Here is a 25,009-nt window from a genome sequence, read left to right as displayed (position 1 = left end):
GGGAGCCAAGTCAGTAGCTGAAGAGACCAGAGCAAATCCCAAGACCAAAGGCTGAAAAAGAGATATGTAAATACAAGAAAGATTTGAAACAGAAGCTGGGGATGAAATGACCCCAAATAAGTGCATACAGAGACTACAAGGAGTGAATTAGCATGATTACATCAAACATCTTTGAGGCACCCAGGTATTGCCTGTATCAGTCACTGGGCTCATAATGTGTGCATTTGTTGGGCTCAATTGAGTTGAAGGTTCAGGCTGGGGAATGGACTCCTCCAATCACTCTCGCAGCCTATAATCCATCTGATACCTCTAAATGCTCTCATGGGGACACTGCTTCTGGCTCTCTGTTTTCCCTCCTGAAAACTCTCCTCAAAGCATAAGAAGCATTCTTCCTCTCAATCTAGTCCTAGTATATTACCATCAATATGGATTTCCCAATAAATCTGTGTTAATTCAAAAAACTAAAAATAAAACTACCATATGACCCAGCAATCCCACTCCTGGGCATATATCTGGAGAAAATCATAATTCAAAAATATGCATGCACTCCAAGGTTCATTGCAGCACTATTTACAAATAGCCAGGACATGGAAGCAACTTAAATGTCTATCGACAGAGGAATGGATAAAGAAGATGTGGTACATATATGCAATGGAATATTACTCAGCCATAAAAAAGAATGAAATAGTGCCATTTGCAGCAACATAGATGGACCTAGAGACTGTCATACAGAGTGAAGTAACTCAGAAAGAGAAAAACATATATCATATAATATCGCTTATAATTGGAATCTAGAAAAATGGTACAGATGAACTTATTTGCAAAGAAGAAATAAAGACACAGATGTAGAGAACAAACTTCTGGATACCAAGGGGGGAAGAGGGGGCAGGATGAATTGGGAGATTGGGATTGACATATATACACTACTATGTATAAAATAGATAACTAATGAGAACCTACTGTATAGCACAGGGAACTCTACTCAATGCTCTGTAGTGACCTAAATGGGAAGGAAATCTGAAAAAAAGAGGATATATGTATATGTATAACTGATTCACTTTTCTGTACAGCAGAAACTAACACAATATCGTAAAGCAACTACACTCCAATAAAAATAAAAAATAAACATAAATAGTATAAAATGACATGGAATTGAATATAGTTTTATATATTGGGTTGGCTAAAAGTTCCAACCCAAAAGAACTTTTTGGCCAACCCAGTATGTACATATGTGTGTGTTTACATCCTATTCCTGTACCACGAACAATTTAAGTTGGTTAAATTAAATACATTTCTTCCCCCAAATCTTCATCTCTATACTCCACTCTACTTTCTGACCTCACTTGGGATGAGGTTACCCCATTGCTATTTAACCAAAATACATATCACCCAACCTGAAAGAGGACTACTATTTTGAAGGTTTGTCAAATTATATATAAAATACATGAGTTCACAATTTTCTGCAATTAGATGGTTAGATAGTTAGTAGAACTAAAGAAAATATACTTCAGTAAAATAGATTAACATTTGCATGAACAGGTCTACAATTCAATTCAATATGTAAATGTAAATCTGTAGAGCTAACCCCATTTCTGGGTGTGAAACTTTCTGTTGGCCTCCTTCTTCAAACACTCATTCATCTTGAAAATCAATGTGGAAGCATGGAATTGTACAAGACTTCAGTTGAAGTCTTAGCTAGATCACTCACTAACTGTGGAGCATTTCTTCTTTCCTATATTGGTTTTTTTTTTTTAATATTTTATTTATTTATTTATTTTTTATATTTATTTTTGGCTGTGTTGAGTCCTCGTTTTTGTGTGAGGGCTTTCTCTAGTTGCGGCAAGCAGGGACCACTCTTCCATCGCGGCGCGCGGGCCTCTTCACTATCGCGGCCTCTCTCGTTGCGGAGCACAGGCTCCAGACGCGCAGGCTCAGTAGCTGTGGCCCACGGGCCCAGCCGCTCCGCGGCATGTGGGATCCTCCCAGACCAGGGCTCGAACCCGTGTCCCCTGCATTAGCGGGCAGACTCTCAACCACTGCGCCACCAGGGAAGCCCTCCTATATTGATTTTTTAAATAACTAATTGAGCATCATTTTGTGTCCAAGTTCTCAGGGACCTTGCATTGAATGATTGTATGAGTCAGGCTTTGGCTAGGAAAATGGAAATGACTGTAGGTATTCCAAGCAAGAGGAATTTAATACCAAGAGTTAGATAACAATATTGTTGGAAAGTCTGAAAGATTAAAAAAAGGGAGGTGTGGTATTCTTGCCCAAAACTCTAGAACTGCAGGAAGCTGCTATCACTGCCCAGGGTGCTGCCCCTAATTTGCTTCTGCTGTTGCAAGAGGCCACAGAGTTGCACACCTGCTGCAGATGCTGGCGATTTTCTGGTGCTACCCCCACACAACCACTACTGTTGCTACAGAAACTGGCATGCACAAGTCTGCGGTCACTGTTCTTCCCTAAACAGAACACCCTGTGCCTCCCTTCTATCTTCTAATAATATGTCCTTGCCTTACCCCTCGCAGTACCAAAAGAGAACCGTGATGGCAAGAGAGCCTGGGAAGAGTGGCTTCCAGTCTTCTAGCCTTGATGGTACAAGAGAGAGTGTAGAAATGGCCACAAGTGGTTCAGAGTTGTTAGTAAAAAATATGGCACCACAATGGAGACAAAGTCATAGATTTCATAAAGAACACCTTAGAACCTGATGGACTATGCAGGTAATTAAACAGATCATGAAATGTAGAGCCATCCCTAACTAAATTCTCATACTCTCACTATCCAAATATTTGCCATGACAACTTGAAGACATTTTATGTGAATTTTACCATTTGATATAAAACAACAAGCAAAACCTGTATGTTTTTGCTAGTGAAAACATTTAAGTTATATGGAAATCCTGGCAATAGAATGTGGATCACACTGCAGTTATACCTCAAGTGTTCTCTTATAAGGATATAATTCAGTGCTCATGTATTATTGCTACAATCTTCCCAATATTATTAAGTGAAAGTATTTTCTAAGAAGCTAGAAGAGGAAAAAGCACAATGAAATACTCAATGCCAAAGCTTTAAAAGAAATTATGGATCATTCAGACAAAATGATTGTTGTAAATAAGTATCACTGTGACATAGGCAGAGGTACCATATTAAAAATGCAATTATAAGTTCAATATCTTGTTATTGTTAGCTGTACAACTGTAAGCAAAGAAAAAAATAGAAGATTATATTTAGTTTTCCTTATCATTCTCATTGCTTGGTCTATGACTTTGGACGTTGATCTACAGGCATCTATTTCTTGAATCACAAACTCTAAGAAAAAAAACTTTGTCAGCTCCTCAAATTTGGATATGAGCAAATCTGATGCACTTACTGTTTTACTCATTCTTTCACCAGCTTCCTCCCCTCGTTTTTACCATCATCTAGCAGCCACAGTGACTACTGCCTCCATCTACCATTTCTCATTACCAAACTTCACTCAGACAGCTCTTCAATGGATAGGTAACAATTTTTTAATTGTGTTTTTTATTGATCTTACTTTTCTAAGCTCCACTTTCATTCATGATACATTTTAACCTAGTTTATGGTTTGTTTTCATTATAGTATGCATTGGTTGTGATAAAGGAGGAAAATGTAGTTTGTATCTGATTCATATAGTATTAATCTTTACTACACCTGTGATGATAAGTGATGGTCTAGATGCCAACAGCATCTGCCATGAGCTGGGAAGACACGAGTCTTCTCTTAATTTAAAGGAAATAAAATGTGGGCTCAGGTTGTCCCAAAATATATCATCCAAAACAATTTCAGGAACAAATTAAATTTGGGTAATTAGGGATAATTTTAATAACAAAAGTGCTATTGACTATTAAGATGAGGAAACACAAAGTTCTGAAGAGGGGGACCAAACTATTTGAACTAAGACTTGAAGGATAATTAGAGTTAGATACACAAAAGAGGGAGGGGAGGTTGGCATTGGGGACAGTCAAGGAGAAGACAGATTCTTCCAGGTAGAAGAAAGAGCAGGTGCAAAGACCATAAGCAAGAGGGAGTGTTTTCTGTCCCACGTTCTGAAAAGAGGGTAAGTATAACCAAGACTTAGAATAGGAGTTGAAGAGTAGAAAGAGGAAAGCTTACAGAGCTAGGCAGACTGAGGATATCTTATTAGTCATGTCAGAGAATTTGGACTTCATCATAAGACAAGGGAATTCTCTGAAGGATTTAAGTCGGAGAGTAAGTTGATCAATTTGAATTCTAGGAAGACTATTTTATGTGCTCTGTGGAACATGGATTGGAGGGTATAATACTGAACACGGGGAACACTGTAAGGAAGCTATTGCAGTAGCTTCCCCAAACCTTAATTTTCCCTGAAGTGATAGTTATACTACTTCCCTAAGTATCATTTGTAGTGAACATCTTTCTATCTTTGGGCTTTGCTAAGTTCAATATTTTTAATTTTCACCTGTGTTTGATTAATAAACTAAATCATTGATGTTGCATCCTTATAAATATTTACTTTTGCATAAATATAAGTGTGTGGTTTCCTGGAGTTCTCAGTTTACCTAGTCTAAAATTATGCATGTTCATAATAGCTAATGTACACTGAGTACTTGTGCTAAGTGCTTGGGATGTGGTTTCTCATTTAATGCTCATAAAACCATTTGAATTATTATTATATCCTTCTTATGGGTGTTGGGGCTGGGGCTTAGAGAGGTAATATTTGCTCAAGGTCATGAGATTAGTGTCTCATGGAGCAACCCAACCCAGGTCTGCTAGACACTAGAGCCAAAGCTTTCATTCACCAATTGACGTGTGGTTGACAGCTGTTCTTTTCCTGTAAGTTACACAACATGGAGACATCAGATGGAGAACGTAGCTCTTAGGAAATGTACAGACTGGGGAAAAAATTAAAGAGACTATAAGGATATATTCCAGTTCTTCAAGCAATAATCAAGTAGCTGGCAACATTCTATTCAGAGTAGATCTTCATTTTTCTCTCTAACTCACCATCTACAGATGAAGAAACTAAGGTCTAGAGAACTGATTAGATTTGCTCAAGCTCATTCAGCTAGCCTGTCATAGAAGTGACATTCAAGTTCTCAAGTATTCGACTCTAAAGCCAGTACTGCCTTCGCTTTGTTCATTTGTAGATAGAAATGTTCAAGTGTTTTAGAGCCTTAGTAATTTTTTAAAATCACTTGGGCTGGTTCCACAGTACAAAGATGCGTTAAGGCAAGGTCTCCGACTTGATGACCTCTCAGACCTGCCGTGTTCTAACACACTTTCCTGCCTACTCTTCTCCTGTTTGTTCATTTCTCTGTTCTCTTTGTTTTCTGCAGCAGTCATTACTCTTAGCAGTGTAGGTTGTGAGGCTTTCAGGACTTTGATGAAGCTCAAAACCTTTGAAAATTATTCACGTTATTCTGCTGGGAGCTGAGTCATCCCTTATGGATGTATATTGAAAATGGATGGAGAGTATATTATTTTAACCAACCAACTAATTAAATTCAAGCAAACAGAATTGTTGATGACTCCTAGAGAATACAAGACTAAACAAGAATTTCCTGTACACAGTAGCCCAAGATTAGAAGATAATCCTCTAAGTGCCCTAGGGATCCTTTGGGAAAGATAAGGGCTTGTAAAGAACTCAACGGGCTTTTGCGCAGATTGCCATGTCTTCCCCTCATGAATTTGTCTCCCTCTTATAGCAGGAGAAATTAAGATCCTAAATCACAAGCAAAAAAGGGGGCTGTATCCAATACTCTCTAATTCTGCATTTTAAAAAAAATCTTCTAACCTGTGGCTCTAGCTCTCAGCCACTAATCTATACATCATAAGATGGAGGTATAGGTGTAAACACCCATTCCTATAACCCTAAGTGAACTTGATGTGACCTCTAAATGGCCTCTGGTCCAGATGGCGTGCTTATTTTACCGGGTATTTCAAGGTGATAACTGATTTAAAACAACTTGGACTCTTACTAGAGTTATTAATTATGTTTTATATTCATGTATTTAGAAAAAATTAATACTAAATTAAATAGAATGAAAGGGTAATTATCAATCATCCAAGCTAATATTTTCTTTTTTGAGTGTGTAGTGTATAAAAGATGTTGGCACTCATGTCTTTATTAGTTATAATGCCAAGTATAGACTTCTGGATCTATCTGTGGAAAATAGTAAAAAAAGAAAGGAATATTTACAACTTCTTAATGCTTTTAACAGAGACGATAGAGTGATAAATTTTACTCTTATACTACAAAGACATGTCAAGTGAGTTAATCTATTGGTTAGTGAGCAAGCTTGTCAAAATAAAGTTAAGAAAGTTAGCTTATTGGACACAATTCTAATAAAAATATGACTGACTATAACAACAGCAGTTATCTTTAGTGTGTTCTATGTGTAAGGCAATGATATAGTAACTGCACATATATTTTCTCTAATCTCTCACTCATGCTGCAGGATGAATATTAGGCTCACTTAAGATATAAGTAAATCAAATCTCTGAAAAGTCAGGTCACTTGCCCAAGATCACACTACTCTAGTGAAACCAAGATGGTGCCAGGTCTCCCTGACTTCAAAGCCAACCTTCTTTCAACAGACTAGTGCCTCTATAATAATTGATAGTTTTGCTACCCAGTTGACACCATCATTTTAAAAAAAAGACAAAAATAAGAGATAAACAAACAAAATACTGCTTATTTATTGAGATGTTCTCATTTGACCGAAGGATAAAATGAAATGCTTAGAATGGAAAAATAGTTTGTGTGGCTGGTTAGTGGTCTAGCTGTTTAGATTCCCAGTCCAGGGCTCTTCCTTGCCCACCTGCCTCTCACCTCTGACATGTACAAACCCTAGCTGATTTCCTGAAAATCTAATCTGGGTCTATTTTAATTCTATGTTTCCTTTAGTGGTTCATTTTTCTCATTCTAAGAATCCTAAGGTAGAGGAGAATAGACAGAAAGATTCCAACGCTGGTGAAGCTAAAGGAGAACTGAATGGAGAGCCCAGAGACTGGAGTTCTAGCTCAGTTCTTCAGTCACCTGAAGGGCCTTGGGCAAGCACTCAGCCCCTCTGAGGTTTACTTCTTCTCTAGGAGTCAGAAAGAGATACTGTCCTTTCCCAATGCCTAGGGTTGCTGAGGAGAGCAAGTGGGGTAATGAATGAAAGAGTGCTTTACAAGTTTTGAAGCCTTGTATGAACTGTAATGGTCCAAAGTCCAGGACACTGTGAAGATTAGATGAGAAGTGCTGCAGACATATTCTGTGCTCCCCGCTCAACCCTCAAACCATTCTCTTGGCTCACATAATTTAAGCAAAGCTCTGGTGGGCATCTCAAGTGTGCCAGCTGCACCCTGCTTTTTTTTTTTTTTTTTTCTTCTAAGTTACCTCTCAGGTCTGTAGGGCTTCTTATCCCAGGAACAGATGCAGCCTGGGAATACAGGAGTAGTCACTTCCCACAGCTGTAGTGGACAGAAGTAGAGGTATAAATGCCCCAGCTTCCTATGCTTCAGAGGAACAATTCTGAGGCACATTCTACAAGAGTCCTCAGATGGCTTCTACAGGGTTCAGCCCCAGCTACTCACCTCAGTGTCTAGCTCAACACCCCAGACTTTATTGACTGTTCTTTCACTATCTTACTTCCTCTTCCCCATCTTTGCTTCATAGTATCCCCGCTGTGATGGTTAATTTTATGTGTCAACTTGACTGGGACACAGGGTACCCAGATATTTGGTTAACATTATTTCTGGATGTGTCTGTGAGGGTTTCTGAATGTGATTAACATTTGAATCAGTAGATTGAGTGAAGCTGATTGGTGTCCTGATGTGGGTGGGCCTTACTCAATCTGCTGAAGCCTTGAGTAAAAAGAAATGCTGAGTAAGAAAAAAAATCTCTCTCTGCCTGATTGTCTTCAAGCAGGTACATTGGTGCTCTCCCACCTTTGGACTTGGAATCAAACTGGAACTTATACCATCAGCTGTCCTTGTTCTCCAGCTTGCTGACTGCAGATCTTGGATTTTTCAGCTTCCATAATCACATAAGCCAAGCCGGATTCCCTTACGGTAAATATCTATCTATCTGTTTATCGATCTATCTATCTATCTGTCTATCTATCCATCTAATCTCCTATTAGTTCTGTTTCTCTGGACAACTGAGATAATACATGTCCTAAATCAACAACTTGCATCCAAATCATTGTCTCAGACTCTGCTTTAGGGAGATCTTGAATGAAGACTGGTGAGCTGATTTTTTGATCAACTGATTCCTTTCACTTATGCAAAAGTTTACAGAAATGCTACCATGTGCCAGGCAATATGCTGGGGGATAGGGGAATATGACAGACTCCTGACCTGGAGGAATTTGCAGAACAGTGAGGGTGACAGACATGGAAATGGATTATTGAAATGCAAAGCAGTCAGGGCCAGAAGAAAGGTGAGCATCCCCGCATCCTGGCCTCATCTCTCTGTCTGGATCAGCATCCATGTTTGGCTGTGGCTCCATTTATTGAATTTTTGGTCATACTTCCTCAGTACAGACCCCTTCCCCAGGTTTGGCCCAGACTCCCAACCAAGACACTTCCCCTAATGATGTTTCTGGGCTTGTGCGCTGACACAATGACAGCTGTGAAGAATGCTCTGTCCCATAAAGGTCAATGAACAGCGTAATCCATAGACTAGCACAAAGCCCATTGCCGCAACACGGATTTTAACCTTTTGGTTTTGCTAAGGCAGTCCCCCAGCTCCTGCACCCTGCCTGGGGCTGGTGGTGATGGGGGGAGGCAGTGGTGGAATTCATTACAGGAATTCCCTATACCAGACTCCCTTCCGCCCTGCCAATCCCCTCAAATGCTGCATCTGGTGTCTTGGACCTGGGTTTACTGGACAACAAATGCCTGATTAAAAGTGGCAGTGCTGCAGCTCACATTACAGCAAATGCAAGAAAGTGGAGCATGAATAACCCACCCTATGTCTTCCGTCATGCTGTGGGCCCAAAGGATTCAGCTGCTGGCTCTCCAGCCTCTCCAAATCAGGAAATCCTTTTTCTTTTGGCTCTTTCACAAGTTAAATTCCTGCTCTGAATCAGTCACTTTACTGGCACTGAGGGCCTGAAACTAATGAGACTACATCCACTATTCTGAGTCTCCCATAGCCCAGCAGGGAAGTCTGAGGAAACACAGGGTTGCAACACATCCTGGTCTTACTCTGTGAACACTTTCTCAGGAAGGCAGTTGGTGAAATGGTTTAGACAGGCATACTCGTATTTGAATCCCAGCTCTAGCTTCTGGGTATGAGCAAGTGATTTCAACTCTCTGAGCTTCCAATTCTTCATCTCAAAATGGGAGAATAGCCTTGAACAACATCTATTCCTCCACTGCTGGCCCCTAAGAAATGATAATTATGTGGTGTGATAGAGGTGCTAACTATTGCTGCAATAGCAATCATATCACACTACATAAATGTGTCAAATCAATGTGTTGTACACCTTACATTTGCACAATGTTATATGTCAGGGAACAGCAAAAATATGTATCAATTAATTTTTATTTATTTATTTTTTAAACATCTTTATTGGAGTATAATTGCTTTACAACGTTGTGTTAGTTTCAGGTGTACAGTAAAATGAATCAGTTATATATATATACATATATAGATAACTCTTTTAGATTCTATTCCCATATAGGTCATTATAGAATATTGAGTAGAATTCCCTGTGCTATATAGTAGGTTCTTATTAGTTATCTATTTTATATATAATAGTGTGAAAAAAAGGAAAAAAAATAGAAAATGGGATGACAGCATATCTGCATGGGGCAGTTTTGGGAACAGTCTGTGGGAGCAGCCAGTGCATCAGAGGTATCCAAGAGGAAGGGGAAGTTTCCTTCCCTCCCCACCTGCAGTGCTCCATCTTGTGCTTCATGGACATTCCTGTAACACTCTGTTTTGCCCTCTCCACTCCAGATTTTGATCTTCAACAACAATTAAGTCATTTAAACCACCCTGAGTCTCAGTTTCTCTTCTGTAAATGGGGAATGAAATAAAACTGCCAGTCATCAATCTTATTGAATTGTTGAAGGCCAAACGAGGCAAGGGTTGTGATCATATTTTATAAATTATGAGGGCCCCTACATGGCTGCTCATTATCCACGTGAAGATACCCAAAAAGGGAAGTAATAGTGCTGAGGGAATTTTCCTGGGTTGTAGGTATAGCCGACCCCCTCCTGTCTGAGTTACATATTTTTGGTATCTTATATATGTTGTTTTAAAAATATTTTATTATTCATGTTATAAAAGCAATGCATCCTTGCAGTATTGCATTTAAAAACACAAGAAAATGTTCAGAAGGAAACAAAAGCCACCCTTTATTCCACTCTACACATCTCATCCTGTTAACAGTGTTGTGTATTTCCTTGCATAATCTCTGCATGTTTTGGTTTGATCTGGCTTGGTTTTCAAGTTGAATAGCCTGGAAATCAGCTAAAAGAGGATAAGGGAGAGTGAAGTCAGAGGAGGGAAGTGGGTGAACACATAACACATGATTTTTAGTGAAGCACAACTGATACTTATGTCTCAGTCTTTGATCTGAATATTAAAGGAGGAAACTCCAAAGTGGAGAAATGTATATCCTCCCTCCTCAAAGTGTTTTCAAACAAACAGAAACAGGGCTCCAAGGCTTCCAGCTCAAGTGCCTAAATAATCACTTCACCAGGTACAAGCTTAGTGGCCCAGACAGAGGCTGGGACAAAAAGAGAGCTTGGCAACACTGGAAGATGGAGAATGTGTGTGTATGTGTGTGTGTGTCTCTGTGTGTGTGTGTGTGTGTGTGTGTGATTTCTTTCTGGGAATTCAAGGGAAAACAGTAAGGAATCACAGCAGGCCTCAGGGATAAGGGAGAGAATGTCCATCTGCAGGAAGATTCAGGGCAAAAAAAAAAAATAAAGCAGATGAGATAAGAAGAGTCTCTGGAGTAGCCTTGGAGGAGGATTCAAGGCCAAGAATTTGTGAAGCAGAGATTGGCTCCAACAGCCTTGGGAGCCCATGGACTTAAACATCTCTATCTTTCCCTTAACTCAGGGGCCTTAACCTGAGGTCCAAGAAACTCCAAAGGGCACAAACCACAATAGAATATGAGAAGCTGTGTCTTGGTCACCAACGAAATCACAGATCTTTTCATCACATTATAGTTGTTTCAAAATTAAAATTTTAAAATACCACTACTGTTTTATTACAGGAATTATTAAATCTACTACTAGATTGTGTTATTTAATATATTAATAAAGACATGTATTACTATGTCACAGTTTCATTTTTTGTGTGTGTTTTGATAACTGGAATCCAATAATTGATTTCATTTGTAATTCTTTGTATTATATTTCATGCAGTAAAAAATATTATTCTTGGAAAGAGTCCTGAAAATAAACCATAGTTCAAAAGGGAGCCATGACATAAAAAGGTGAAGAACCCCTCCTTCAGTGTCTACAGGAGACTTGGAGAGAGGTTAACAGGGGCTTCCAGAGGCAGAACTGAAGAGCCCAGAGGCTTTTGGTTTCAAGAAACAGAAAATTGGACTTATTTAACAACAAGTGTACATATTATGTCAAACAACTTTAAATGCAGAGGTAAGACGGCTTTGAGCTAGGTTAGTTCAGTAGATCACAAAAGACATGGGTGGCCCTGGTTCTATAGGTATCTCCACTCTGCCATCCACAGTGTCAGCTTGGAGACAGGATGGTTCCCTCATGACCATGACCTGGCTGCAGGAGCAATCGAGCTATTTGCATTGTCTTTATTTTCACCTAGCAGGACACAGAGAAACACTTATTCCATTGTTCTCTCTTATAAGAAAAGCAAAGTGTTAAAATCTTCTGGCAACTCCTCCTGACGACTCATTGGTGAAAGTTTGGCCACATGTCCCTTTGCCAATCAATAATAAATAAGAATGACGTGATGAACAGAATAGCTTGGGCTAATCAGAAACACCCTCCGCTGCTTCCTCAGGTCTAGAGTCAATTCCTAATACTACATACTGTGGCTACACAGCAGGGAGAGAGAAGAATGAATCTTGTGTGGTCCACCATGATACCTCTGGGCTTTGCAATCATCGTGTTCTTAGTATATAACTTAACATTTTGGAGTTGCTGCGTTCAGCTGTTTAAACATCTGCTACAGCATTCTGCTAAGAATCTTTGCATGCAGAAGCACCAGGAATAGTGGATGAGCAGGATGCTAGGTGTAGACTCAAGGGAAGTGATGTGTGATATTCTTCTCAGAGGAGTAGTAAAGGTTTGTGCAATTTTCCAATCCTTGCACCCAAAATGGGTTAGAGGTAAGCAGAAACACTGAATATTCCAAACATCAAGGCCACTGGACAAGTCCCAGGATAATTGCCTCCATCCACAAGCAAACTCCTTCATTTTCCTTTGTGCACCTTCCAAATGTTTATCCTATTTTATGTGCATGCCAAGAAAAAGGAAGAGAAGCACTAGCTAGTAGTTGAGAACAAAGATTTTATAGCAACATGGCTTTGGTTCAAATTTGAGCTCCACTAGCTTTGTAGCTTCTCTGTTTTTGTTTCCTCATTTGTAAGATAGGAATTACAATCACAATGATCTTCTTACTGGTTTATGGTGGGTTTTAAATGAGTCATTACATGTCAAGTACGTTTCTAAGTTTTTGGCATGTATAAAACAATAAGTAAATCTTACTGATTTTTAAAAAATCTCTTTACCAATCCTCCTTCTAACTAGGAGACTAAAACAATAAAGGACCCATTATTTCAGAAATGCCTCTAGTCCAAGTGGTGCATGTTTTAAATGCTCAAAGCTATTTTCAGAACACATACAAAAATGTATGAAATAACCACTCAGTCTTTTCACTGGTGGGATGGGCAGTTTTGGTGGGTAGGTAAATAAATTGCCATGAACTTAAGTCTGGACTTGAGGCCATAATTGTTCTATTCTGTGCATGCAAAATGTACACATACACACACCAAAAATAAAACAAACATACAAACAAAAACCTACTGTCAACAAAGACAGCACAAGTCATTATGTGCAACCTGGATACTCAGCGGTCTCCCAGTCAATGCGGTATAGATGAGATTGCATAATCACTAATACCTGCATGTTGATACTATAGTCTGACTATAGAAAGTAATCCTTTCCTCTGTCCCAGCCCTCTGCACTCAATCAAAACTAGATCGTTCTTTGAGTAGCCAGGAGCCTTACATACACTCAAGAGCAAACATGCTCATGTTCCTCCTTTGCAGCTCTCATGCCGGGTTCTCCCCAAGTCACTTGTATCCTCACCGCTGCCACCTCATTGGAAAACTTATGCCTTCCTAGGATACTTGGACTCAAAGCTGCAAAGCTGTTGAGGAGCCAAATGACATTGCATCCTCTCATGACCCCTATGTGGCAAAGAAGGTCCTTCCTTCATATTTTGTCAGTCTTTGTTACCTGGGCTCTGGGGTGACACAGCTTATCTCTGAGAATCATAAGGTCTAAACGGCCCCTTCAGATTTTTTCTGCATATCCTCTGTCTGTTAAGGGACCAGGCAACATGCTTCATTTCTGTGTCTTTGTCCAGGCTATTCTCCTCCACACACGTACACATGCTTATACACACACACAGATCCATGTTTATTCCTGAAGATACTAGAATAAACTCTGTCCCACTCCACACCATCTCTCCTACCCAACAGGCAGCCCTGCTGTTGAGATATAGGTAACTAACTACCCAAGCAGTGAGGGGAGGAGGAACTACAAATTGGTAGTTCAAGGAAAAATTCAAAATGGCAGTTGCATCAGGCAGCAAAAAAGTAGACACACGAGAAACCATATTGTCTTCCAGCTAGGAGTGCTGAATGTATAAAGAATAAGTTGGCAAGTGTTGACAGATTAATGATGGTGGCATCTGCTAGGAACATGTGGTGCCTCACAGCGGCAATGAAGATGCTCCTGGAATTAGGAAGCATCCCCCCAAACACACTCAGGCTTCTACTTTCAGAGTGTGTGAGATTAGAATACTACACTCAATCCTAAAAGGAATGGGTTGAATGTGGTGTTGGCCTTGACAGGTTAGTCATGTGTTGTCTCTGTTAACTGAACCTTTCTCTGTTCCTGTATGTTCCTGTATTATGAGTATCCCAGTATGAGAGAGAAGAGATGAGCTGGTCTCTTCTGTGTAACACATATTTCTGAGATAGTGAAAGAAATGTCAGATGATATGAAATTTCCTAAAGTTAATAGCCTGGGAAGCTCAGGAAAGCCAAAGAAGTTAGTTCCACTGAAAGCAAGGCTGGAAGACCCTTGACTTCAGGGGATGGTCATGCTCTTGATTGAAATTAACATACACACACACACACACACACACACACACACACACACACTGGCAGTTTGAAATCCTTCATCTACTTCTCTCCCTGGAAGGATAGCTTCTAACTTCTAAAAGGGTGAAGAATAACCTCTAAAAAGTGTTACTAGATCATGGATTCTGGGTCAATGCTGCTATTAATTTAATGTGGAAAAAAATGACCCAACTGTTTATTGAGACATTAAAGAAGGTAAGTAGGTTACTCAAAACTTTGGGCTCAGCTGGGAAGTGGTGTGGGTTTGTACAGATGTGTTTAATGTGCATACTTTAGCATCCTTCTAAATCCTCCCCTAACACAGGATGACCCCTCACAGTTTTCTGTAAAGGTACCAGCATCATCTTCTCACCCTGCAGTGTCACTACTGATGTCCATCATGGGGACTTCTGTCCTGCTGAACACAGCAGTCCTGCCCTGGTGGTCAGGGCTTTATCCCAACCTGGCCCTGGGAGAGTGGTTAAGAGTACTAACATCTGCATTTACAAAAATGTACAGAACTTATGTAATCTCCCTGGGCCTTTGCCTCCTCACCTCTAAAATACAGAAAATATCAATAGGTAACATTTTCTAAGCACTCATTTTATGCAGGTACTTTTCCAAGCATTTTGCAAATGTTTACTCGTTTAATACTCTTAGGGTTGAAGTAAAGACTAAGTGAATTAATAGATGTAAGTGTTTAGGACATTATTTAGGATGTAGTAAATGCTCTGTAAATGTTTCTGCTAGAACCATTACTATGACTGCTGAAGCTATTTTTTGGTTATTGCATTAGTTTGCTAGGGCTGCCATAATAAAAACCACAGATTGGGTGGCTTATGCAACAGAAATTTTTTTTGCTCACAGTTCTGGAAGCTAGATGTCTAAGATCAAATTATTATCAGGGTTGGTTTTTTTCTGAGGTCTCTCTCCTTATAGATGGCCATCCTCTCCTTGTGTCCTCACATGGCATGGTCTTCCCTCTGTGCTTGTCTGTGTCCTAATCTCCTCTTCTTAGAAGAACACCAGGCATATTGGATTAGGGTCCACACATTTGGCCTCATTTTAACTTAATTACCTCTTTAAAGGCCTGATCTCCAGATATAGTCACATTCTAAAGTCCTGGGAGTTATTACTTCAATATATGAATTTAGTGGGTGGGGTACAGTTTAGTCCATAACAGTTATGGTACTGTTCCTTTAAGTGAACAGTTCTCTTTTCTCTTAAGTTCCTACTGTGAAACTCCAGAGATGACTTTACAATAAGTCAATGAAAGTTGAGATTGGAAATAAGAGATAGATAAAGAAAGGAAATATAGAAAATGATTTAAAACTGCAGGTTGCTGTTACTGGTCCTTAAAGGCTGACTCTACACAATCCTGGCAATCCACTGCTGTCTTATCTTTCCCAGGCAAAAGCATCCTCTAGCATGTTGGTTCTAATGGAAATTCGATTCTGACTAGGTCACATTCTACAAGGTCACAGAGCATAAAGGAGCGTAAAGGAAATAATACTTTCTCATGCTATTCTAAGGTCAACTTCTCTAGTTTTGATTTCTTGATTCAGGATATACAATGTCCCAGGATAAACGTCCATTTCCTTCATGAAAATTCCATCCATCTTCATGGGTTTTGTCCTTGACCCTGAAGATGCAATCATAGTAAAACTTAATAGGTCATTCGGAATTATTCTTTAATTGAAAGACATTGTCAATGTGAAACATGCTTCAAATTTTATTTTATATTCCAAGAGATATAAATTTTACATTATTTTTCCTATTTTCTACGTGTGACTTGTTCATGATTATCCTCCTATTCCTGGCCATGTCTTGAGTCATGTTTAATTTTGTTGGTGTTGCAGTCATTATTTCAAATATGAATTTCATTTCCACAGTGGTTTTATTTTCCTCTTCCATTATTATTCTTTTTCTGATCTAGTCTCACTTTTTAACCTTCTTCTGTAGCATTATCAGTTTATTTTCCTTTTGATCTCTAAGATTTATCCTTTGAGCTTTTCCTTTTTTCAGAGAAACTGTGTTTTCAGTTGATTCTGGTGTCTGATTCTTTGCCATTTTCTAGAATAATTCTAAGTTTAGCTGTGTTACTTTGCTTTCATCAATGTTATTATTATTTTAAATTCAGAGTCTGCATAAGTCCTGAGCCACTTCTTTTCTGTTACATGTGTTTGAATCTTGGAAAGAACAGTTTCTTCTGAGTCATTTATTGACTCGCAGCAAGTGGGAAGGCTAACAGAAAGCAAAGGACACAGAAGGTCAACACCTTACATTTTGATTAATGGTCTCAATCGTTCTTCAATCAATGTCCTCTGGCCCAAGGGCATGTATTCATCTACTTTGAGTATTCAAGAAGTTTTAAGTTTCACAGTAAAGTTCTGGAAATCTCATTTTCTCTGTGTTGTTACCTGCTTTTCTCCCCTTCCAGATTGCCCCTAGGTGGCTGCTTTGCTAATATTACCACTAATGAAGTTAGCCTGTCTTCATGGTTCTTCCTTCTGCTCTATCTCCCAAGCTGGTTTGTGGTCACTGTGAGGATACATTCTCTTCTACCTGTACAACTCTCTTATATACCTTCATCATTAAAGGATCACCGGATGGGTCTTTCAACACTGTGACAATTATTTTAGAGAGCTGTACATCTATCCATAAATTTGAATAGGCTCTTATTGTCCTAATTTTTAAATATTTAATTTCAGACATTCTTTATATTTTGTAATTGGTTATATGGCTGCCACTCCCCTTGTATTTTTGAAGATGGTATTATATTTTTATTTTTTTACTCTTTCTAAAATTATTTTGATGGGTTTCCAGAGAGGAAGTGGATACAAAATTCTAATTATATAAACTGCTATTTATTCTTACATATAATTTCTTTGTTTTAAGACATTTTTCCCCAAATATGTTATTCCTATTGATGTATTTATGGAATGTGATATTTTTCCCACCCAAGATATTAGCATACTTATAATTAATGGCTTCATGAATAGTAATACCAGATACGGAAAATCAATGGCTAAGTATACTTAAGGAACACCAAGAGAAGGCACTATTTTTTCCTACTCATTCTTCCAGGATAAGATGAAAACTACAGGATTCACAAAAGCTGGAGCTTTGTTTTATTACTTGCCATAACACATTCCTTATGTTAGTACAAGGAACCTAGTAAATCTCAGTAAGTTTATGTTGAATGAATGAATGAAATCCATGCCTATAAATCCTTCAGCCATCTTCATAATCTCACCCCTCAAAGAAAAAGAACAATCACTCAAAGAAAAAGAACAAATATTGTTCATAAGGAAAAACATATATAATCTTGGTTAATCTAAAGTCACACAGAAAAAAGTAACCTTTTGGTGCAAAGAAACAACATGGTCTCCAAAGTCCACATTCTGCTGAAAAAGATATACAATTTATATAACTAGTAAGGACACACCTTCTGATTCTGGGATGACCATGTTTATTTTGAGCTCAGTATTTCTCCTCCAGCTTCCTGAACCAAAGAATAAGGATTTTTTCAACTTTTTCATAACCAAAAGGAAAAAGTCCCTTTTCTTTTCTCCCAGAAAAAAAATATTTATTCCAAAGTTCAACTGAATTTATCTCCAATTAGAGGCCAGAAACTGCTTGTCATTTTTAGGTGAAAATTTTTTTAGCTTCTATTCCTACTAAAGTTAAAGAAAATAATTGCAGCACAGATATCTTATCACAGGTATTTTTAAAACAAATACACATTGGGATTAGAGTCAGTGTAAGTGTTAATGATTAGAGGAATGGTAATTAAAATGTGTAGGCTGTGTACCATAGAAAACTGTATGCCAATTAGCAGCTATAGGCCAGAAACACAGCTACACCTTCACTATTTAATGTTGAGTGTGAAAAGAAGATAACATAAATTCTATAGCACAGTACTATATAATGTAAGTTAAATATTCACAACAAAAGAATCCATATTCTATAAAATTATTTACAGGTAAAAGGACAGATGTCAAAAACACTAGAATAGTTGTTTTTGGAAAAGGAAGGAAATAAGAATAGGGGATAAGGATGCAATATAATACATACATACATACATACATGCATAAATGCATTCAACTAGACAGGTCCTTTGCAGGAATCAATGATAAACTGAGGACTATGAAAGACTCAACCTAATGCAACATGAGATTAAAAATCATACAAATTTGTAGGACATAAGAAGGACTATGATGAAAACTCACTGGATCATGTGCTGCAAAGAAAAAAATCTACTATATTAAACAGGAAATATGATATGGGCTATGAAGAAGAAATGAAGAGTAAAAATAACCTCAAAGATTATACCTAGAACAGACTAGATAGCCCAGAAATAAACCCACACATCTATGGTCAATTAGTCTTCGACAAAGGAGACAAGAATACACAATGGAGAAAAGACAGTCTCTTCAGCAAGTGGATGTTGGGAAAGCTGGACAGCCACATGTAAATCAATAAAGTTAGAATATGCCCTCACACCATACACAAAAACCTCAAAATGGCTTAAACACTTACCATAAAATTCCTAGAAGGGAACATAGGCAAAGCATTCTCTGACATAAATCTTATCAATGTTTTCTAAAGTCAGCTTCCCAAGGCAATAGAAATAAAAGCAAAAATAAACAAATGGGACCTAATCAAACTTATAAGCTTTTGCACAGCAAAGGAAACCATAAACAAGATGAAAAGGCAACCTACAGACTGGGAGGAAATATTTGCAAATGACGCGACCGAATAGGACTTAATTTCCAAATAACCAAAATATACAAACAGCTCATACAACTCAATAACAAAAAAAATACAACTCAATCAAAAAGTGGGCAGAAGACCTAAATAGACAATTTTTTTCCAAAGAAGATAAGTAGATAGCAAATAGGTAGGTATATGAAAAGATGCTCAATGTTGTTAATTATCAGAGAAGTGCAAATCAAACTATAATGAGGTAATGAGGTATCACCTCACACCAGTCAGAATGGCCATCATCAAAAAGTCTACGAATAGGGAATGCTGGAGAGGCTTTGGAGAAAAGGGAACCCTCCTACACTGTTTGCTGAATATAAATTGGTGCAGCCATTATGGAAAACAATATGGAGTTTCCTTAAAAAACTAAAAATAGAATTACCATATGATCTAGCAATCACACTCCTGGAGAAAATATTAATTTGAAAGGATACATGCACTCCAATGTTTATGGCAGCACATGAAAGCAACCTAAATGTCCATCGACAAATGAATGGATAAAGAAGATGTGGTATATATACACAATGGAATACTACACAGTCATAAAAAAAGAATGAAATAATGTCATTTGCAGCAACATGGATGGACCTAGAGACTATCATACTAAGTGAAGTAAGTCAGAAAGAGAAAGACAAATACCATATGATATCACTTACATGTGAAATCTAAAATATAACACTAATGAACTTATTTATGAAACAGAAACAGACACACAGACATAGAAAACAAACTTATGGTTACCAAAGGGGAAAAGGGGAGGGGAAGGGACAAACTAGGAGTTTGGGATTAACATACACACACTACGATATGTAAAATAAACAACAAGATCTTACTGTATAGCACAGGGAAATATATTCAATATCCTATAATAAAGCATAATGGAAAAGAATATGATAAAGGATATATATAAATGTATATATGTATATATATATATATATATATATACATATAACTGAATGACTTTGCTGCACACCAAAAACCCATGCAACTTTGTAAATCAACTATACTTCAATAAAAAAAAAAAATTATAACTAGAGGAATGTATAAAAAGAAATACAATTAAAACACTCTTTCCAAGTTTTCTTAATTCTCCAGTGATTTTCTACATTGGAATGAACTACATGGATGTTTATATTGTTCTAAACAGATCTGCAATACTAGGGTGTAAGAGAAGGTTATGAACTGCATAGGCAGATAAAAGCATGAAGGAGGTCACTGTGAGTAACTCAGGAGAAGGTATTGGGAAGTCACAGCTTTATCCCTCAGGATGCTGAGGCAGGATTGCAGCCTTGAGGAAGAAGAGTAAGGGCAAGAAAAGCTATCCAGACAGGGGTATCCAGGCACCTGGGCACAAAAACATGAAGTAGAAGGTAAGGAAAGGCTTACCATAGGATCCAGTTATGACGTTGTGGTTTCATAACATCTGTATATCCAGAAGTAGGCAAGAAGTGGGAATTGTTTTCATATTTCTTTCTGACTGGTAAGAATTTTATTTAACTTAATAATAATATTTTATTATAAAATAAAAATAAATAAAATAATACATTTATAAAAATAAATATTTTATAAAAATAAAAGAATATTAGTAAAATAAAATAAAAATAATATTTTATTTAATTTTTATTACATGATAATAAATATCAGAGTGACAGAGTAACATCTGTTTATCATAGTAACATGTTGAAAACAAAGAAAAGCAGAGAGAAGAAGAAATTTGTTCATAATCCAATGAACCACTATTATCATTCAATATATTTCTTTCTGGTCTTCTCAGAGCCAATGTTATTGTGTAACTTCGGTATGCATAAATATAATTATACTCATATGTTCTTTTTTCTCATTTCACATCATAATTTAAGAGATTTGTGAAAGTATTGTATACACATCACACACATATATTTTAAAGTCTGAAAAATATTACACTGAGGTAGATTAACCAAAATTGATATAACTATTCTCATCTTATGGTCTCTATTTTCACTCCTCATAATATGAAGTGATGACTATTCTCTCTACTTAGTGTTTTTTTGTTTGTTTTTTTCTTTGTATATTTCACAGTATTTTCTCAGGAAAAATTCCCAGAAGTAACATTATAAAGAACAAAGGTGAGGAACATTTTAAGAATCTTGGCACGTATAGTAAAGTTGCTTGCAAGAAAGATTGTACCAATGTATACCATCACCTGGAAAGGTTGTATGTCCCAAGCACATATTTGCAACAGTTACTGCATGAGACCAAGGATGCTAAACTTTGTAAAAATCATATGAACAGCTTGTTAAACTCCAGGTTCCAGACACCACTCATAAATATCTTGTTCCAGTAGGTCTGAAATTGACATCTTTAACAAGTAAGCTGGTGTGACTAACATAGGAATTAGAAAGAATACATGTTGAAAAATACCATTTTGAGATATCTCTAGGGGTGTCTTTTATGCAGAATTATTTTTCTATGGCAAAATGAGATGTCATAAATCCAGAAACCTCCTGTTTTCATGACATGACAACTTAATGATTCTGACAAATCTACCTTGTGTCTTACCCTGGATCTGCACATTTAACTTTTCCTGGATGTCCCCAAACTAGGTTGATTAAATGATAATTTTATGAACATAAAGTAGAAATACATCTCTCACCTTTTATTACTTGCTAATCAAAAATGCTAGTGAATCCAGGTTATCAAGAGCTAAAAGTTTTTGGTAGAAAAAATATAGAGAAAAAGAAATGAGTCTTGAGACATTGGGACTTCAACATGTTCTGCATTTAGGAACCATTTCCCCCCAAATATGCCTCCTATTCTTGTCTAACCTGATTCAGTCCCAACATAGTGGGGTACTGGTGGTGAGGAAGGGAGACGTGTATCTATTGATCTATGTTAGTCCTCCTCCAGCACTGTGGAATGTTCTTTTCTGCCTTATTTCCTTGGTCTCAGTTTGATGATACAGGGGAGACATGGGGCCCTAGTTAGCCAAATTGCTTCAGCCTCTAATCTGAGGTTTAGATTCAGAGTCACAGAATCACAGAAACATTATCCAATGTTCTCCCATAGGATAATGAAGCTCTTAATGCTTGGGAGCTGTCTATGGTCCTGTCTGTAGTGAGGGAGAATAAAGCTAGCACAGAGAGAATAAGAAGCAGGCCTAGGAGATGGAGAAGCAGCTCTAATAGTATTTAAGCTCTCGATTCTGGATGTTCTTTAGGTCTACCTGCTTCTTTCTCCTTTTGATGCCTTAGCTATTTTACAGTGTACCCAATTATCCATGAATAATTTCCCTTCTATTCATAAGGTAATTTGAGTTGGGTTTTGATCACTTACAGGTATAATAACCCTAATTCATGAATAAATACAGTAATGTTTCCTTCCTGAACCTGCAGACAACAACTTCGGGCTTTGTCAAAGAAGAACCAGGAGATGAAGGTGGTGTGGAGGGTGAAAGTACTAAGCTTTTGATTTTTCCCCAGTTTTATTGAGATATAATGGGCGTATAATATTGTACAAGTTTCAGGTGTACAACATAATGATTTTATATATGTATGTATTGTGAAACAGTCACCAAAATAAGTTTAGCTAACATCCATCATTTCACATAGTAACATATTTTTCTTGTGATGAGACCTTTTACATTCTACTCTCTTAGCAGCTTTCAAGTATACAATACAGTATTGTTAACTGTGGTTACCATGCTGCACATTACATGACCAGAATTTATCTTGTAACTGGAAGTTAAGGACCTTTCCATGTACCTGTTGGCCATTTGTGTGTCTATTTTGAGAAAAAGAAAAAAAAGTCTACTCAATTCCTCTGTGCATTTTTTGATTGGATTGTTTGGGGTTTTTTTGCTATTGAGTTGTATGGGTTCCTTATATAATTTGGATATTAACCCCTTAATAGATATATGATATACAAATATTTTCTCCCATTCTGTAATGTAGGTTGCCTTTTCATTTTGTTGATGGTTTTCTTTACTGTGCAGAACTTTTTAGTTTGATGTAGACTTATTTATTTTTGCTTTGATCATCCTTGATTTTGGTGTTTGCTAAGCTTTTTGAGTCTTATGGACATGGACTCAATCCTACATCTAAGGTAGAGCCTTGGGTGAAGTGTTAACCTCTCTAAGCCTCAATTTTCTTTATGTAATATTGGGATATTTTTCCTCATATAATGATTATGGGGATTCAGTGGAAATTTACATAAATGTGCCTATCATGGAGCCAAATACATAGTAGGTGCTCCATTTTCCCCACTCTGGGCTGTAGCTGGTGTCTTCCTTCAAAATTACAACTTTGAAGTGTTTATGTCTTCTGGTTCTATAAATATTGTCTCATTCAGGACCTCTGAAACCAAAAATCTCTTATTTCTTTTTTTCACAGACAGGACCAGGATTTACTGAAATGAAGGATGGAATGATCCAGCTTTTGAAATGACTTTGGAAAATTTTCCCAATAACCACTTTTTCTGGGTGTGATTCTGTCAGAAAAGTCATTTACCTATTGATGAGAATAATTACAGAAAATCTTAAAGAAAGAATCTCTTGTTTTGTACTATGTTTTATTTCTGTACACTTTCCTAGGCATTATCTCACCCAAGTTTCATAAGGTCCTTCCAAGATAGTTAATGTAAATATTATCATTCCCATAAACAGAGGTCAAAATGGAGGCTTCTCCATCCTTTAATTCAGTCAAAATTCATTGGGCCAGGTGTGTATCGGTTGCTGAGGATAGATGAAGAGAGTAATAAGATGTGGTCTCAGCCTCCTAAGGCCAAGGTGAAGGATAGACAAACTAATAGAAAGTATAACAGGGGATGATGGAGGAGCCAGGGACACAGTGAGGACTCACACTGCAGATGAGCAGAGAAACAAGGTCTGATATAAGTGACTTTGCTTTAGGACCAGAACTAAAGCTAAAGATGAATAGTGATGGCTCTTTTTGATACTCAGTAATTGCTGTCATGGAAGACAGATTAGATACTGTGGGTTCTGGTTAATCTAATTCCACATAATTGTGAATTCTGCCTATAAGGACAAGATATTAAAGTTTTTGAGTCAAGAAAACAGAAAAATAAAATGTAATAAGCCATTCTTAGCTCTGGCCTTTAGAGGTACTCTTCCAAACATCAGTTTGTTCATCATAATGTAAATTGGAAAGTCAGTGAGATGTAATGATTAAAAGTGAAGGCTGTGAAGTTATGCTGCCTAAAACCCTAGCTCTTTCACATACCAGGAAAAATTGCTTAACTACTCTGTGCCTCACTTTCCTCATTTTTAATGGAGATAGTGATGGTGCCTACTTCATAGGATTCCTGTGATCGTGAAGAAGGTAATCAATCCACAGCCTTTAGCAGAGTACCTGTTACACAGCAAAAACTCAATAATTTTTTAGTTCTAGAAGATATAGTAGTTCAGGATGGAAAGGGGCTCTCTGTAGGGCCCAGAACAGAGTGGTCCCAGGCTGCTGATCATCCTTTCTTAGAACTTTCCTTGGTTATGTTATTCCAAGGGTGAGAAAGAGTCCCAGGCCTGGGTTATTGATTCTAAGAGAATTATTATTATAAGAGAAAAGTAAGATGAGAAAAATGAAATAATTTCTTCTATTCCTACCAACTTATTTCCAAAAAAGTCTCTCTGGTCCTAAGACTGAGCATTTAGCCTCTGTAATCTTACAAGTAGAAGCTCCACAGCCTCATACCTTAGCTCAAATGGGGTTTCAGAGGATTTCATTAAATCCTTATTTTCTTAGGGATGGATAGCCACGTAGCCCACCAAAACATTTGGAAAATCCTTTTGGTCTCATTTTGAAGAGTAACTTAATTTGAGTCAACTCATTCATAGTAACAGGTCTGATATTAATTAGTAAGACTGATTAGTATGCAAATTTAATGACCCAAGATGAGAAAGTTAAAA

General features: G+C 37.5%; 1 protein-coding gene across 1 annotated transcript in view; it reads right to left on the bottom strand.

The window, feature by feature from the left end:
- Positions 1-377: 377 nt before the first annotated feature.
- LOC309660907 (uncharacterized protein) overlaps positions 378-25,009 on the bottom strand; it is a 404,218-nt gene continuing 379,586 nt past the window's right edge. Inside the window, exon 5 of the mRNA XM_082462031.1 lies at positions 378-15,985. Within this exon, the coding sequence (XP_082318157.1) occupies positions 15,965-15,985 (21 nt within the window). The 3' untranslated portion in view covers positions 378-15,964. The remainder of the gene's footprint in view (positions 15,986-25,009) is intronic.

The sequence above is a fragment of the Balaenoptera physalus genome, assembly GCF_965194825.1.
Source record: "Balaenoptera physalus genome assembly, chromosome: 5".
Taxonomy (NCBI): domain Eukaryota; kingdom Metazoa; phylum Chordata; class Mammalia; order Artiodactyla; family Balaenopteridae; genus Balaenoptera; species Balaenoptera physalus.
The sequence above is the reverse complement of the archived record's forward strand: the minus strand, read 5'-3'. Positions and strand labels throughout refer to the sequence as shown.